At 37.8% G+C, this 14,590-nt stretch overlaps 1 protein-coding gene across 2 annotated transcripts in view; it reads left to right on the top strand.

Annotated features, from left to right (window-relative positions):
- The window catches only part of bbs4 (Bardet-Biedl syndrome 4), a 148,428-nt gene that overhangs the window by 43,704 nt on the left and 90,134 nt on the right, over positions 1 to 14,590 (top strand). For both annotated transcript variants that reach the window (XM_042108792.1, XM_042108793.1), the window contains exon 2: positions 9,108 to 9,153. In XM_042108792.1, coding sequence (XP_041964726.1) covers positions 9,108 to 9,153 — 46 coding nt within the window. The remainder of the gene's footprint in view (positions 1 to 9,107; positions 9,154 to 14,590) is intronic.

Here is a 14,590-nt window from a genome sequence, read left to right as displayed (position 1 = left end):
GGCTCTATTGTGATGTCATCAGCCCATGTTAAGTCTATGGGGAAATTTTGAACAGTTTTTAATTAATAGTTTAAAAAGTATAAAAGTTACAAAGCTGAAAAATACATAGCACCCATGTCCTAAGTAAGACCTACGTAACATAGTTTGAATGAAGTTTCTACGTTAAACGGTTGAAGCTACATTAAGTGCGTTAGAAGAAGAATAATAATAAAATGCCTTGGAAGAACAGTACAGTGCATTTTCATGCACTGTAATAAGAAGAAGCCTAGGAAGAACAGTACAGTGCATTTTCATGCACTGTAATAAGAAGAAGCCTAGGAAGAACAGTACAGTGCATTTTCATGCACTGTAATAAGAAGAAGCCTAGGAAGAACAGTACAGTGCATTTTCATGCACTGTAATAAAATGCCTTGGAAGAACAGTACAGTGCATTTTCATGCACTGTAATAAGAAGAAGCCTAGGAAGAACAGTACAGTGCATTTTCATGCACTGTAATAAGAAGAAGAAGCCTAGGAAGAACAGTACAGTGCATTTTCATGCACTGTAAATATGCCACCCCAATGGCAAGTATGAGTTATGGTATTACTACATAATGAAAAAAAGTAAGGCAAACAGAGGTATACTTGTTCAGAAAAAGCATCATCTTTATTCTGAAGTAAAACAAGAGACAACAATATGAAAACATTGTTAACTGAACTCGTAACAACTCGTAAGGCACCAGAACACATTTAAGGAAACAGATTTCTTTAAAAATGTGGAATCAATTGAAGTATGAAGTAATTGAAGTCTCATAACATGTGAAAAATGTGGTCTAATGTGGAATCATTTCAAGTAGGTTTCAAGGTGTTAAATATGTCATGTAAAATAACTTTCAGTATTTCAAATATTTGAAAAAATTTAGTATAATGTGGAATAATTTCAAGTACGTTTCAACATGTTAATATAAAAAGAATGTGCAATAACTTTCAGTATTTCAAACATTTAAAAATATGTTCGTGTTTAACTAGTTAAAAACAGCTTTTTAATATCAAAACAGCTTTGGGCTTTAACTCTTAATTCATCAGAACAGAAATTCAGTACTGTGTAGAGCAGGGGTCCCCAACCTTTTATGTACCATGGACGGGTTTGATTCCTATTTTATTTTTCACGGACCGGGTCGGGGGTTCCATGTTCCATATGTGTTGTGCATGCATTACTTGAAAAGAACTTGCTCCAGTTATGTATGAACAGTGAAGGTAACGATCTCTTGTGAAAAACGTGAACTTGAAGAAGTGAAAATTGAACAATATGAACTATGAATATTGAACAACTTGAAGCTAAAGTGTGAACATGCTTCACAAAATATGGGAACAAAACATGGGAACTAAACGTGCATTACGAATATAATCAGTGTGAGCCCTGCTTGTTTCCCTGCAACAAGAAGCTTCCATCTGGGGGTGATGGAAGACAGTGACACCCTCAGTGTGTTTGAAATGTCCAGTCGATTGCGCAATTTGGTCTTAGTTGCAGTCATTGCCGAAAATCCGGCCTCGCATAGATACGTGGTGGGAAACGTTTTCAGCGCTTTTACGGCTATCTCGGGATATTCTGCTTTGGTTTTGATGCAAAAACCCGCCAGAGAGGTTTCCTTATACACACTCTTAAGACCACCGTCATTTGCAATTTCGATCAACTGCTCTTCCTCCTGCGCTGACAAGTTAGGACTATTCGGGATATTGACAAATGGGTTGCGGACCCACTCATTGATTTGCCGTGGATCTTTGGAGGATGGGAAGTAGTGATGGGCAAATGAAGCTTTAGTGAACCACTAAACCACAGCAGTGTGAAGCTAGCGACACTAATGAAAAAATCCAATATGGCCACCACATGTAGATTTTTCAACATAAAAGTCTTTACCCAAACCAGTATATGTAACCAAAAATATTGGTTTGTTAAGGACTTTTATGTTGAAAAATGTATGTGTGGCAGCCATCTTTTTGCTTTTCAGCTAGTGTCGCTAGGCTCACACTGCTGTGGTTCATTGGTTCACCAAAGCTTCATTTGCCCATCACTAATGGGAAGTAACGCTCAAACTCATTTGAAAGCGCAACAAGGTGATCGCGCACCAGCTGCGAGAGAAAGGGCCCTGCCTCAGTCTCTCCCAAAACCCCCACTACTGTTTGGAACATATCAAATACACTCCGGTCCGGAGTGACAGGTTGAGGTCATTAAGCAACCCGAATATGTCACACAGGTAAGCGAGTTTTGACACCCAGTCCTCATCACTAAAATGTGCAGCTAACGGTGACTTTTTTTCTGTAAGAAATCTCTGCAGCGGCTCTCGCAACTCAAACACTCTGGCCAGTGACCTGCTAAAGATGCTTGTTTTTTGTTGCTCATTCTAGCAGTTTAGCTAACTTCGTGTGACACTACCGTTCGCCAAGAACTGATCAAGTGAAGTGAGCTGACCTGAGGCTGCGCAGCGCTGAAGGCAATATGTAAAAGTGTTGAAGGCGGGACAGACAGACGTAAGAAAATAGACCTTGCAAAATGCAAACATGCGTGCAATCAAACAACTGCATATAGACCTATGCCATGTAAAAACGTGACATTATTGCGAATTACATTTAGTTTAGTTCGCATGCATTTTTTTTAAACTCATGTCGTAGGCTACGGCCCGGTTAGGAATGTCCTGCGGCCCGGTACCGGGCCGTGGCCCGGTGGTTGGGGACCGCTGGTGTAGAGCATTTCTAATGGGTGTCTAAGGTTTATAACATTTTAGTTCATGAACTGAACAAATGTTTCCCAGTCCTTTTCTAACCTTGAGGCTCTATTTGATGATGGCTCAGGTTCTGCGATAACAAATTTGACGTCTGTCTTGAAGTAGTGAATTTCATCTGGTGGACTTGAAGTTATTTCTGTTTCCCTTTTGTAGCATGCAGCTAATTTGTACCACATCTCCTACAGACAGCAGTACCTGCCCAATGAATGGCAGGTCATCGTACTGCACAATAGCAAATTTGCCATTTAAATTTTCAGCAGTTGCCAGGGCAGGGAAGAGACTGCTTCAGCTTGTGGGCTTACCTATACTTCTCTGTTAAAATTAATCTCTGTTGGTGAATCACACACACAGGTGGTATTGGTGCGGGAGCAGAAACATGATGCTTCTCGGTACCAAAATTTCCCGGGTACCTTTGTCTAATTGTGTGAAAACTTTCTAATAATGATTGACACAGCACTCAAAAAATCCTCCATAGAAATGCATGGGGCTAGTTTGTAACGCCGTTGTCCCACCCCTTCCTCGGCAAAACGTCGTCATGTGAATACATTGAGCCAAACATGTGGTGTGATGTGAATACATTGAGCCACTCATATGGTGTGTTGTGAAGACATCGTGCCAATCATGTGTTGTGAACTCGGCGCTGGAGCAAGATTGGTGTCGCGAAGCCTTGCGCACGCGCATTTCTGCCGAATAGGATGCCCGATGAGTGCCCAAAAAGCGCTGCAATATGGCCGCTGAGTGGAGGGACTTGCCTAAAAGGACTTTGCCTTTGTGGTGATCTGATGAACTTTCAGTGTGCCTTTAACAGGAGGCAACTTCTCAGGGACCGCTTCATCATACTTGGCCACATCACTGTCAGCAATCCAGAAGAATTTGATTGTAGTCAGCACATCTTTTGACCGCACCACCCACACCATCGGGTGCACCTTTGCCATGATTTTTTTCAGAAAAATTCCAGGTAACTTCCTGGAACCCAATGAGAAAGGGAACTGTGCTGATCAAATAGAAATTCTTCTTATTTCTGTATTGGGTTAAAGGCCGGTCACTCATGAAGTGTACCACAGACACCAATGGATTTCTCTTCTTCAAATCTTTCAAAACAGGTTGCAGATGGGCCCAGACTGCCCGCTCATCATGCCGCAGACTCTGAAATTGTGGCGTAGGACTGGGTCTCCTCTTTGGTATAAACCACACTTGTGTGGTGTGGATGGTGGTTTGTTGTCTGCTTCCTCCAAAATGGAACGCTTGCACTTCAGTGCTGAGTTTGCATCCATAATTTTCAGAAAAATCCATATGGACTACAGCCTCATTTTCAAACAGTGTCTCTGCACTGCGCTACTTGATGTAACCAGATGTACTGGTGTTTTGTGAGAGCATCAAGTTTTCTGTTTAGAAGTAGCAGGAGTTCAGTCCATGTTCCAGTGTGTGTTTTCTTTATGAAGTGTGTGAATTTGCTGTCCTCTTCTACAGTATTTTCTCTTTCCCACTGCTGCCACTGAATTTCTCTTCGATCTTCAGGCAGGGTCATTTCGATTTCATTATAACAGCATTTGGAGCAAAGACGGTACATGCATTGTTTTTTTTGTGTGTCACACAATTGCAGATAGCATCTCGGATGTGCTTTTTGTTTTCAAAAGGCCTTTTTGATAGAATTTATCTAGAAGAAGTGCCACATTTTCGTGGTCGATACAGATACAACGGTGCAAGATACAGCTTAGGCTACACCAAACCTAAGTATGTTTAAAGGAGCGATTTGTAGGATTGTTACCGAACGTTCTGTAGGCCAAAATCAAAATACTGGTGAACGTTCTCAAGACTACCAGATGCGAGCCTCTTCTGGGTTGCCAGATGTAATGAAGACTTAGCTAACGTTAGTTGACCTGCAGCTGCTTTAACGTTTCTCCAACCATGACCCAGCTACACATTACGGAAACAGTGAAAACAAAAAATACCTCTCTAACCAACATATTTAGCTGAAGTTAGCAATACAGATGAAGTTTAGCCTAGGCTAACTGTTGTGGAGAAATATGGCCAGCTCTGCGTCAGACTTGATATTCTTCATTTGACGAAGACGTCACCATCTCAGGAAGCTTCTCCGATGTCCACTTAATTTGTTTCTTGTTTTAATTTTGGAAATTTGCCTGCCTCTCGTAGGCGTTCATGACTACAATTGACAGCAAGTTGACAGTTGGCCTTTGCTAATTTGGCAACACAAATAGGAGGACACGCCAGCCCATTATTAATACGCTATTCTAGAATTAATCGTTCAAAACATAAACGAAAATTCCAAGAGATCCCGCCCCGTAACTCATTTTTTTTCATGGGTTATACTGGGTTTTACGGGTTATAGTAATGTTGTCAAATAAGCCATTACTTCAATTTATCGTGTTTCCTTACTCTCTGACAACATATGGTGATCATTTTTGGAATGGTTACAGTTTATTTTCCATTATTTCCTACATACTGGTCTTTTAATAAACAAAATCTTTGTGATAACTTGTTGCTCAAATACTTAATTTAACATATTGATGAATAAACCAACAGGTTAATGGTAACGAGTTTAACTTGTTTAGGAAAATCTAGAAGTTTAGTTCAGCTCAGTTTTATGCAAAACACAAACATAAAAATAGAATAGGCCTGGGGTACCAGATCTGTCATATGACCAAACATAAAAGAAAACTGCGACAAGGTATCCTTGGTCTGTTGAGGTAACATGATTTAACCATGCCCACGCTTGAAATTTATCGACACATTAGGTCCTTGAATTGAGGATATTGGGCCTGGAAAGTCCTTGAAAGGTCCTTGAATTTGATCTTAACCAAGGTGTGGGAACCCTGAACAAGTCATCTGAGCGCTGAGAGGTCGCGGTGAAGGGCTAAGGGGTCTTGGCGTGTCTGGGTCTGTTAAGATTGTAGAGGCACCCAGTGCTTGTGGTCAGCTTGTTAGTGTACATTGTAAGTGTGTAGGTCTAGTTGAGTGCCTGTCACTTTAAGACGTTCGCGAGGGAGGAACCCTTGCAGTTTTAACATAGTTTAAAGGCTACTGATATGTGTGGATGCAATTCATAATGTTTTCTATGTAGTTAGTTAAAATAAAGATTCATACGTGTTCTCCTTGGGACAAGCACTTTTGAGTCTTGTAAAACACTTTTCCATTTACATCGGGATTTTGCATTCAGTGTCAGTCAATAAAATGAATAGAGCCCTGCACGAGTAGCCTAGTCAAAATTGATAAGCAGCTGTAACTAAGCATGCTAAGCTCGACATCCAAATAGAGATACGGCTTGATTGCATATTTACTATGTTGTGATAAGACCTTAGCAGAGTTAACTTGAATGCAGCAGTTTTGAACAAATTTGCGCAGCATGGTCACGATGCTAAGCGAATTTAAAGCTGCAGTTGGCAAGTCTGACAGATTGAGGGGACTTAACCAACATTTTTAATGTTTACAACTCTCATGCCCCTCCCCCAGTACCACCGAGCACACTCTCATCGGGTTTGTGCTCGTCAGTGCGCACCAGACTGTGATTGACAGTCAGATATCACCTGCTCTGATTGGACCAGAAGAACCGGGAACTGTGGATTTTTGCAAAACAAATAACAGGCTCTAGGTTGAGGTAGGAGTGCAGATTTTTTCTAAAAAACAATCTTAATGTTGTTCTGTCAGAGCATAGTGTTGGTTTCAGTGAATATGATCAAAAAAATCTTGCCAACTGCAGCTTTAATAGCAATTTAGCCCGTCGTCTTCTATGCAATGCTTCTATGTGCCAACAATCCTTCAACAATTGTTAATGTGTTGGCTGTGGTTCTTAAACTTTTTATCTGGCGAGCCAAGTCTCGCAACCCCCTTATCTCTAACCGGCGGAATTTGGTTTTGGAATGTTGCGAGATGGGCATTGGAAGCAAAGGCTATGTCAACACTAACACCAACACCTTTTTCATGAATATGACCTAGAATAGCCAATGGACTAATTATTCAAACGTATCATTTGAAAATTCAACAGACTAGAAAGAGAAAGAAACATGCAGTTTTTTAATGTAACGAGACAACAGGGAGAGGGTCCTTCACAAGAGGTCAAGAAAAGAAGAGAGTTTGAGGTCTTCCTAAGTGAGACAGTGAAGTTGTGGACCAGATAGTAGGATAGGTCCTTAATGCTATGCAGGTCATCCTGCAAATTTATAGTCAAGTCAAGTCAATTTATTTTTATAGCACATTTAAAAGCAACAACATTGCACCAAAGTGCTTTACATAAAATAATAATAACAATAATAATAATAATAATAACAAAAACAATAACACTAATAATAATGTATACAATACAATTAATAATAGTAAAAAATGTTAATAGGCTAAGTAAGGAAGACTACAAACTTAAAAACTCAAAGATAACAACAGATGGCCCTTGTAGTAGTAGTAATAATAATAATAATAATAATAATAATAATAATAATAATAATAAATAATAATTGGGTAAGAGGTGAAGGGGTCAGGGAGTGTTAAAAGCTAGGGAGAAGAGGTAGGTCCTTAGGTTGGATTTAAAGCTACTGATAGTGGGGCAGGATTTGACATAATCAGGAAGGCTATTCCAGAGTTGGGGAGCATAGACAGAGAAAGCTCTGCCACCTTTAGATTTATAGGTCATGTATCCATGGTAACTCCTTAATGTCTTTAGTGTCTCCTTAATGTCAGCTCTGGAAAGATTTAAGAGACCACTGCACACCTTTTCTTTCTTTCTTTCTTTCTTTCTTTCTTTCTTTCTCTTTCTTTCTCTCTGTCCCTGCCCCTGCCCCTGTCAGACAAACGTACACACACAAACACAAGTATGCTATCAAGTATATGGCAGACATGGCATCTTGTGACGGTCAAGACATGGGACACTCATGTCGGCACTCATCTTCCCTCCATATCAGTGGTTATGTACCCACACATGCATACACAACATTAACATTCACTAAATGACTTTTACATCACATTATGGACTGTTACCTTATGGATGGCAGCGTTGGGAGAGCATAACTTTGTACCGATCGATGGACAGAATTAACTGCGTCGGTGTGGCGACGGCAACATGCTGTTGCGCAAGAATATAACTTCGGGCCATAGCTATGTGGCACTTTGGACGTTCGCACTCATCTAACACTATTTCCCATAATGTGGTAATGTTTCATGTAATGTATGACACAAGACAACTATCTGCTATGTTTACACATTTATTGTTAACTTAAGTTAGACGCGTAAGCTTGAGTAAAACATGAATGCTATGTAGACATAAAAGTTACCGACTGTTGTGTTGTCTCGTTCTGGCTCTGAATGTCCAGTGGCAAAGGGGGCCGACGAGACACTACGGTCGATTTATTGGTTCCGGGCGGCATTTAGCCGTGCCATTCTGTTTATTGCTGTGGGGGATGGTCGTGTCGTTCCTGATCAAACCGCCGCGATCTTTATTCTTAACACCAGCAATAGGGTGTACTATTTAGCAATTTCTTTTGATATAACTGCTAGGGCATAGGTCACATCTATATGCTTGTGATTCAGGGTCTGTCTTGTCTTCCTGTAGTAATTGATTGTTTATTGTTTCCCTGTCTATGTGAATGGTGCTGGTCGCCAGGTATATGTACCCCTCTGTTTCATTTGATGTGAGTCTTGATGTTGTTGGTGATGCGCAACGTGAGTGTTACGACCCTGTATTTGGAAAATAGTCACCTGTAAACTCTATTGGAATTTTTGAAGAGCTATTGTTAGTTTTTTTTTCCTTTATTAGTTCAGTAATTGTCCTATGGAGCCCTCTGCTTGTATTGTGTGCAAGCCCTGTCATTACATTTTTGGTCCATTCTCAATCACTGCCTCTGCTTCCTTGGCCACACCCACTTTGATTGAGGGTAACTCCGCTCGGTACCATGACACATCTAATAAACTGTTTTACAGAGTTATTGAATTACGGAGTTATTATTGTATTGTGAGGTTTTGATTTTGTTACACTTCTATCAGGTGAGGTAATGAAACTCATTTTAGTGTATAGTAGGAAGGATCATTCCATGTCAATTTGTCAAACAATGCCTCAGATTTGTCTAAAAATGCAGGGAGACTATCCCAATATCATCTTATTGTCAAAATTTACATTTACTGTCATTAGCTAAAAAAAAATCCTTTGGATATTTCACTCAAATCTGGATGGTAAGGAGAGTTTTTCATAACATCAATGAATTGCAATGGAATGACTATCACTGTTGATACTCCTAGAAATAGTTTTTTTTAGAAATGTTTTGTACCATTTAGTTTCTGTTGAGATTATTGAATTAAAGAAAGTGTGCCTTTTCTTTCTTATGCCTCTTTCTCTGATTTTAGGAGGGTCAACATTCAAATTCTGAGAAGAAACAACGATCCAATAAAGGTATTTTGTACATCTTTATTATATAAAAAACAATCTCAGGAAAAGAGAGATCACATATTTTTTATGAACATCTCGTAGTGGTCCAGGAGGAATAAATGCAACACAGACAAAAACGAATAAGGATGTTAAAATGATGTCTTTATTTCAACCAAGTTCCTGGTGCAAAACTACATACAAATAATAATAATAATAATAATAATAATAATAATAATAATAATAACTAGAAGTGCAATTCCAAGGAATTACCTGTGCATGAAAATGCAAAAGTTGTGATGTAAAATATCATGTATTCACCCCTTGCAGACACGTGACTTAAGTCACGTGACGGCTCCATGCTGGACGGCAAAAAGATGGGAGACGGACGGCAAATTACATTATGTCATAAAGATTATGATGAACTTAACACCATTACTATAACATCTTTGTAGTTCAATGTATTGCTGTTTGGGGTCTGATAGTCAAAGAAGATGCCAGTGGTGTTGTTAGATGAAATGGGTCATGATCGCAAATGTAAAGTTATTAAAACTGGTGGTAACAGCAAGGGGAGATAACGTTACGTTAGGCTACTGTAATTAACATTATGGTAAATGAACACCCATAAGTATTTCTGGACTAAAATATTGCAAAGCGATTTGGTTACTTTATTTGTCTTGCTTTTATCAGTTGTAACATAGTCAAAACGTTAAGAATGTCATATCAAAACATGAAATAATAACTAGCTGCCACACTTAGAAGCTAGCTATTCTAGCTAACGTTTATCGTAGCTCATAGTGCTAGGGCTAATGTAACTCGTCAGTTTGTACGTTGCCCAGCGAATAAACTTACTTCTTACATGTCTTAAGTTAAAGAATTGAAAGAAATAAGGAAGTAATGAAGGAAATTAAAAAAAAAACTTGAACGGTATTATCTGTTTACATTCAGATCTTGCCAAAGACTTTGCCTAAGTGCTATCTGCTGTCCTGTTCAGAGTCTATGGTTGCTATAGCAACCACTGCTGTGCTTCATACACTGAGGAGATAAGCATGCAATTGTGGTTGAAATACTCCCGAAACACAAAGAAAACAAACCAAAATATATCTATGCAAGAACACGGGATGTTGTTGTATTCCAAACAATAAGCCAACAGTCGTGGAAGGGCATTACTACGGTTAAATCTCACTATAATCTCCTAGCTGTGCGATATGTCCCATTACAACCCATTGATTTGATTCGTGTTCTTGCCGTCCACTAGGCTATTTTGCTGTGGCGCGAACAAAACGTGACGTCACTTGCAAGGGGTGAATAGTTAAAATAGATAATACAGAGGTGGTTACTACGGTGATGCTAGGATAGACATGGTGGTTGCATAGCTTAATAAAAGTTGATAGTTTAAAAGTAGACCATTTATAAGTTGAATGTAGATAGTTTAAAAGTTGTTGATAGACAGCTAGTTTAATAGATAAATAGTTTACTGATAGTTTAAGAGTAGACTGTTTAAAAGTTGAATGTAAATAGTTTAAAAGTTGTGGACAGACTGGAAGTTTAATGAATGTTGATATTCAAATAGTTTAATGGCTGTGTATAGGTAGATATTTGACGATAACTGAAAGTTGGAATGGCTCTAATGTTTGCTAGCAGTTATGCTAAGATTTTTAACTATGCTAACCATGTGACTTAGTTAACCTAGCTAATCATTTTTAGCAGTTATGCTAACTAACATGCTAACAATGCTAACATGTTAACTATGCTAACCATATTACTTAGCTAATCATTTTTAGCAGTTTTCCTAAAAATGCTAACTAGCATGCTAACAATGTTAACATGCTAACTAGCTACAGTGGGTAGGAGTCATAGTTGATGACAAGTATCAGTTACAATGGCTGAACAGTTAAAAAGTTCAGTAGTTTAAAGGGTTAAATTGTTTAACAGTGAAATATTATAGTGAGGACTTTTATTTTGAAACAGATTTTGGCAGAGGAAGCAGTTGAACAGGATGTGTAGTCTTAATAGGGCCAGTTTGTATGCTTAAAGCCTGAGACTGGCAGTTGATCCAGGTGGCCTGAACACCTGCCATAGGATTCTAATTGCTTAACGGCCGTATTGTGATGTCATAATCATAATGTTAAGTCAATGGGGAAATTTTGATAGTTTTTAATTAATAGTTTAAAAAGTATAAAAGTTACAAAGCTGAAAAATACATAGCACACATGTCCTAAGTAAGACCTACGTAACATAGTTTGAATGAAGTTTCTACGTTAAACGGTTGAAGCTGCATTAAGTGCGTTAGAAGAAGAAAAATAATAAGAACTAGAAAACGCAATTCCAGGGAATTACCAGTGCATGAAAATGCAAAACATATGGTGTGAAATATATTGTTAAAACAGATTATGTGCTAATTGGCAACCAACATGATGAGGTTTAATATAGTTCAAATGACTGAACTAGGTAGATGAGGTTTAATATAGTTGGAATGACTGAACAGTTAAATAGGTGGATAGTTTATATAGTTAAATGATTTGCTTGGTAGATAAGGTTTAATATAGTTGGAATGATTGAACGGTTAAATAGGTGGATAATTTAAATAGTTAAATTATTTAGGTAGATAATTGACGATAACTAACAGTTGGAATGGCCCTAATGTTTGCTAGCAGTTATGCTACTATGTTATCAAAGATAATAATGTTAGCCAAGTTTTTTTGCTAAAAATGTTAATTAGCATGCTAACATGTTAGCATGCTAACTATGGTAGCTTGCTAACTATGGTACTTAGCTAACTTAGCTAATCATTTTTAACAGTTTTGCTAAAAATGCTAACTAGCATGCTAACACGCTAGCATGCTAACTATGCTAACCACGTTACTTAGCTAACTTAGCTAATAATTTTTAGCAGTTTTGTTAAAAATGCTAACTAGCATGCTAACATGCTAGCATGCTAACTATGCTAACCATGTGACTTAGCTAACTTAGCTAATCATTTTAAGGAGTTTTGCTAAAAATGCTAACTAGCATGCTAGCATGCTAACTATGCCAACCACGTTACTTAGCTAACTTAGCTAATTGTTTTTAGCAGTTATGCTAACTATGCTAACTAGCATGCTAACTATGCTAACCATGTGACTTAGCTAACTTAGCTAATCATTTTAAGCAGTTTTGTTAAAAATGCTAACTAACATGCTAGCATGCTAACCATGTGACTTAGCTAACTTAGCTAATCATTTTAAGCAGTTTTGCTAAAAATGCTAACTAGCATGCTAACTATGCTAACCATGTGACTTAGCTAACTTAGCTAATCATTTTAAGGAGTTTTGCTAAAAATGCTAACTAGCATGCTAGCATGCTAACTATGCTAACCACGTTACTTAGCTAACTTAGCTAATTGTTTTTAGCAGTTATGCTAACTATGCTAACTAGCATGCTAACTATGCTAACCATGTGACTTAGCTAACTTAGCTAATCATTTTAAGCAGTTTTGTTAAAAATGCTAACTAACATGCTAGCATGCTAACCATGTGACTTAGCTAACTTAGCTAATCATTTTAAGCAGTTTTGCTAAAAATGCTAACTAGCATGCTAACTATGCTAACCATGTGACTTAGCTAACTTAGCTAACTAGCTACAGTAGGTAGGAGTCATAGTTGATGACAAGTAACAGTTACAATGGCTAAACAATTAAAAAGTTCAGTAGTTTAAAGGGTTAAATTGTTTAACAGTAAAATATTATAGTGAGGACTTTTATTTTGAAACAGTTTTTGGCAGAGGAAGCAGTTGAACAGGATGTGTAGTCTTAATAGGGCCAGTTTGTATGCTTAAAGCCTGAGACTGGCAGTTGATCCAGGTGGCCCGAACACCTGCCATAGAATTCTAATTGCTTAACGGCTCTATTGTGATGTCATCAGCCCATGTTAAGTCTATGGGGAAATTTTGACTAGTTTTTAATTAATAGTTTAAAAAGTATAAAAGTTACAAAGCTGAAAAATACATAGCACCCATGTCCTAAGTAAGACCTACGTAACATAGTTTGAATGAAGTTTCTACGTTAAACGGTTGAAGCTGCATTAAACGCGTTAGAAGAAGAAGAATAAGAAGAAGCCTAGGAAGAACAGTACAGTGCATTTTCATGCACTGTAATAAGAAGAAGCCTAGGAAGAACAGTACAGTGCATTTTCATGCACTGTAATAAGAAGCCTAGGAAGAACAGTACAGTGCATTTTCATGCACTGTAATAAGAACTAGAAAAGCATTTCCTGAAGGAAATACAGTGCATGAAAATGCAAAAATATGATGTAAAATATCATACAGAGTAAAAACAAACTATATTGGTTGCTAAGTAGATGAGGTTTAATATAGTTGGAATGACTGAACAGTTAAATAGGTGGATAGTTTAAATGGTTAAATTATTTAGGTAGATAGTTGACGATAACTGACAGTTGGAATGGCTCTAATGTTTGCTAGCAGTTATGCTAACTATATTAACAAAGATAATAATGTTAACCAAGTTACTATGCTAACTAGCATGCTAACAATGTTAAAATGCTAAGTATGCTAACCATGTGACTTAGCTAACTTAGCTAATTATTTTTAGCAGTTATGCTAACTAACATGCTAATTATGTTAACTATGCAAACCATGTTACTTAGCTGACTTAGCTAATCATTTAAGCAGTTTTGCTAAAAATGCTAACATGCTAGCATGCTAACTATGCTAACCATGTGACTTAGCTAACTTAGCTAATCATTTTAAGCAGTTTTGTTAAAAATGCTAACTAGCATGCTAACTATGTTAACCATGTGACTTAGCTAACTTAGCTAATCATTTTTAGCAGTTTTGCTAAAAATGCTAACTATGCTAACCATGTGACTTAGCTAACTTAGCTAACTATCTACAGTGGGTAGGAGTCATAGTTGATTACAAGTAACAGTTACAATGGCTGAACAGTTAAAAAGTTCAGTAGTTTAAAGGGTTAAATTGTTTAACAGTAAAATATTATAGTGAGGACTTTTATTTTGAAACAGTTTTTTGCAGAGGAAGCAGTTGAACAGGATGTGTAGTCTTAATAGGGCCAGTTTGTATGCTTAACCCTTACAAGCCCGACTGTTCTAATTTCGTTAAAATTTTAACGATGACCAATCATCTAATATCTCAGCTGTCCAATGACTGATTTTATTTCTGAAATCTTCCCCGTAATGCTGACAACATAAGCTTCAATTTGATATGATTGGTTAAGGGGTTTATGGCGCGAAATGTTTTGGATACTTGAAGATGAGTCGTGAAAAAAACTTTTCCCTTCAGTCGTACATTTTAACATGGACCGCCAGATGCCACCTGCACTTCGTTGGAGTTTACCTCGACTGGAAACCACACAGCTGGATAAACTGAGGTAATATATATTTTACATCGTTTCTAGTTATGGTTAATCTTAATTTGTAGTCATAAAATCATGTTATTTGACAGTAATATG

Source organism: Alosa sapidissima, chromosome 11 (genome assembly GCF_018492685.1).
Source record: "Alosa sapidissima isolate fAloSap1 chromosome 11, fAloSap1.pri, whole genome shotgun sequence".
Lineage (NCBI taxonomy): Eukaryota > Metazoa > Chordata > Actinopteri > Clupeiformes > Clupeidae > Alosa > Alosa sapidissima.
This window is presented reverse-complemented; position numbering and strand designations above follow the sequence as displayed.